We start from the raw sequence: 3,734 nt of genomic DNA on the forward strand, positions 1-3,734 counted from the left end.
TGGCAGAAAACAGTGGCGGTAGTTGACACATGTCATCTTGTAAAAGCAGAGCTGCACACATGCTCACCAATTGTTTGTGTTTGCTGGCCTCATCAAAATCATTGTACGAGCCTTACATTAGTACGTGGGGTGCTTTAAAATGCAAACAAAAAAGCATAATTTATAAATAAGTACAGCACATATATATAAAACATGGCATGGTTTCGGCAATTATTTAATAGTGGACACCTAAAATGTAGCATATTTAAACATCATGTTTAATGATCTCTGCGTTAGCGCTTGTTATTGAATGTGGTTTGTATTTTGAAAGATTTTTAGGATTAACCCCCCCCCCCCAAACTCCTCAAATGTTTCAGGAGGTGTCAATTATATCCATACTGTACATTTGATTCCAAGATTGTTTTTGGGGGGGATTTTTATCATAATATAATTTTGCCAGTTGATCCTGCCCCGCACCCCCCCCCCCCCCCCCAAAAAAAAAAAAAAAAAACACAATCGCAATTGCATCACTTGAACCACATAAGATATTGAAGTACAAGTGCATTAGTAGTTTTCTCAAAACAAATTGTATTTCAGTACTCTATTGCCATTTTGGCTGAAGCACGTTCTGAAAGTTCGGTCATCGTTGTTATGAACTACTCGTTCGTTCGTCTACAGTGGATATTTTAAGTGGACATATTGTGGAGAGGTGACTCATTGCTTGAATCCAAATAGTTGGCTTTCTGGTTGGATATTTTTCCGTTTTTTTGGCCTCATTATAAACAGCCTGGATTTTCTTCCTGTAACGGAGCAAAACGTATTTCTATGATTAGATTGGGGATTAAATAAATGTTATATAAGTAGGCTTCATGCATTCGAAGACAAGAAAAAAGTGTGAACCACAACATAAATACAATGACGCAAGCGCACATCCTGATGGTCAAAGTCAGTGACTACTTACAGACACAAATCCTTCAGTTCAGAAAAAAAAAGTCTTTGAGCCCAAGCCGGAGAACCCTCAAAGTCTGTCACACATTTATCTAAAAATCACTGAGGATGCTGATGTCTGCAAACTCCTGCCGATATCGAAACGAGTACAAGACCAAGAGGGAGGACCACTTGAGGGTCATGAAGCTCCACACGGCTGACAGATAGAGGCTCTTCGGATCAGTCAGAGCTGTGGTACACAAATACATATTATGGCTTCTTTGCAGTCAACAGCAGGTTTTGGCGTGTGAGGCTCTTACATTGCTTGTGCGTGATGGCCAGCGTCAAGAAGGTGATGAGGGCCGTCAAGGAGAGGACGCCGAAGAGCAAGCCGACGCAGATGAAGAGCTTGAGGCCTTTGAGCCATGTGCGCCAGTAGTCCTGATGGTACATGATGTGTGTGACCAAAGCCCAGAGGGCCAACACGCCTGTCGAGCACACAACAGCGTATATAAAATGTCTATGGAATTGAATTTCTATTTGTATCTTTTTATCAGCAACTATTTATGGTTTTTGAGTGCACGAATGTGTTGAGCTTAACATCTGTGTACTCTTAGTGCAGTCATTGTTTTTGTTCCCACACAACAGAGCATGTATGCATATGTGCTGCACAATATGTGTTCACTGTATTGATATTCTAAAATAGACATGCAAATTTCACATCAGGCCATCTCAAGTATTTCTCAGAACCATAGGGGACTGTCATTTCATTCAATTAAATATGGTTTGGTTGAATAGGTTTGTGTTCAATTAAATGGTGGATGATTTTTTGTTTTACAGTTGTCTTCAACTGGAGTTGACAAAAAAAGCTAGAAGCAATCACACTTTGGGGAGTTAGGCAATTTATATCCAACCCAGTCTTCTGTGATTCTTCCTATTAATCTGTATTTCCGATACAAAATAAAAATCGATGGATTTCACATGACAGTGTTTTTTTTAAGTTCGGCATTGAGGCATTTTACCATCAAAACAAAAATAACAACTTCCCCCAAAGACAAACCAACTTTGTAAACGTTTGCTGTTTGATGTAGTCATAGTCAAAGAAAACACAAGTTAATAGAATTCACGCCTATCAAGTACAATCGCGTTGATTTACCTGAAAGGCCTCCCATAGCCGCCGTCCATGGCTGATGATAGACGATATTCCACACCAAAAACGCCGAAATTCCAACCAAGGCACCAAAACTAGCATAGCCTATGCTGATGTATATCCTCTTGTATGGCATGTCGAAATCGAACGATACACTTGGGTCGGGTGTGTGGACAGAGAACGCACTGTTTACTTCTAAAAATACGCAGCTAATCCAGCTACATTGCCAGTTTACCTTATCACAACATTACGTAAGTCGATAGGCTCGATGCTAACGACGGGGCGAGGTAAATAACATGAACGCGGCCTACGGCGAAAAGTCAGAGAGGTCCAGAAATTTGCTGCGGTGAAGGAAGAGCGATCGTGATCGGAATGTTTTGGAATTTCGTCTAAAACTCTAAAACATCGAATATGAACAGAAGATATGATATCAACAACACCGCAGCGAGATAGACCGCTGACGGATTTCCTCTTGCCGCCACAAAGATGACACACTAAGAGCAAGAGAGTAATACTCCAGCAGTGTTGCAACACATAAAGGCAAATTCAACGTAAACTTCGCCCTCTGTCCTAAAATCACGACTTCAACTCACGTCAACTTAACTCAATTAATGTGGACTTTGAAACAACCGCCGCTGTATATCACATGCGATACGATACAATCGAATACAACACAATACAAATTGATTTACGTATATCGCGCTTTAACAACAGCTGAAGCTGCAACAAAACTCTTAACATGGACAACTATCATATACAGGAAATCACAAATATAGTATAAAGCACCAGGGAGTAAAACTAAGATCAAGTCTGAATCATGCGTAGTCAAATGCCAAAGAGTACACGTACATGTACAACACTAAACAATAAAAACGTTAAATTAGTAACAAAGAGAAAGCATTAACTGTATTTTTACACGTTTTGTTTCAGCAGAAAAAAAGTCATCCAAAAGTTACAAAATTATAAGGGTCAATTAATGATGACATTGTGATCTGCTTGGTTAAAACCACTGCAGTGCACATTTGGCACGGAATGACCCAAAATGTCTGCCTTGTTTGAAAAAGCAGGGAACAATAGTGATCGTGAACGAATTATTGCCACTGAAGTTTGTGTGATTATCAAAATGAGTGGAGCCAAATGCTTTGATATCAAGTCATGTTAAGTCTTAGTTTCTCCAATTTTAGTTTCTCCAATTTTAATCACGTTCGCTTCGACGACACAAAATCTTGACTTGTTCAACCCTTTACACATACCAAAAATTGGGTCCAATTTCAGAATTTTCCCTGAACTTTCCCTTCCGTTTGACCAAAATTGGTAAAGGCCCAGGTATTGGATGTGTCTAAAGTATAATCCTGACTGATTGTGTCATTTTTCCTCATCTGATCTGCACTGGAAATAGCTGAGCTACAATAGTACCTCTTAAACAGAATAAGGCCAATGCAGTTATAATGTAAAATGGAACGAAAGCCAATTAAGAAGTGATAAAGTGCTGATTGGAATCAGTTACTCCCTCTTTAATGCATGCATTTTGTTCCCAGCTTAGCTTTAAATCAAGTTACACAACAAACCCACTTGTCACCACCATGTGAAAGAAAAGGCTTCATGCCCCTGAGGCGAATGCTCCACAGCCAATCAGAGGGAGGACATTTGCAGAAACTGCTCACAAATCACACAGCCT

At 39.8% G+C, this 3,734-nt stretch overlaps 1 protein-coding gene and 1 long non-coding RNA gene across 3 annotated transcripts in view; one reads left to right on the forward strand and one right to left on the reverse strand.

Annotated features, from left to right (window-relative positions):
• The window catches only part of LOC148904124 (uncharacterized), a 388,679-nt gene that overhangs the window by 261,913 nt on the left and 123,032 nt on the right, over positions 1 to 3,734 (forward strand). The window lies entirely within an intron of this gene.
• slc48a1a (solute carrier family 48 member 1a) lies at positions 467 to 2,529 on the reverse strand. 2 transcript variants are annotated; one of them, XR_016117240.1, is made up of 4 exons: positions 2,063 to 2,529; positions 1,227 to 1,394; positions 941 to 1,156; positions 467 to 779 (listed from the first exon to the last, which is right to left on the reverse strand). XR_016117240.1 is itself a non-coding variant. In XM_089014476.1 (3 exons), the coding sequence occupies exons 1-3, from the start codon at positions 2,190 to 2,192 to the stop codon at positions 1,020 to 1,022; spliced, it is 435 nt and encodes a 144-aa protein (XP_088870602.1). In that variant the 5' UTR covers positions 2,193 to 2,529; the 3' UTR covers positions 854 to 1,019. The 2 variants fall into 2 exon arrangements, 1 of the variants encoding a protein (XP_088870602.1); XM_089014476.1 differs by lacking the exon at positions 467 to 779 and having other exon boundaries at positions 854 to 1,156.

Source organism: Hippocampus bargibanti, linkage group LG01 (assembly GCF_051943395.1).
Source record: "Hippocampus bargibanti isolate YZ-2025 linkage group LG01, ASM5194339v1, whole genome shotgun sequence".
Classification (NCBI taxonomy): domain Eukaryota; kingdom Metazoa; phylum Chordata; class Actinopteri; order Syngnathiformes; family Syngnathidae; genus Hippocampus; species Hippocampus bargibanti.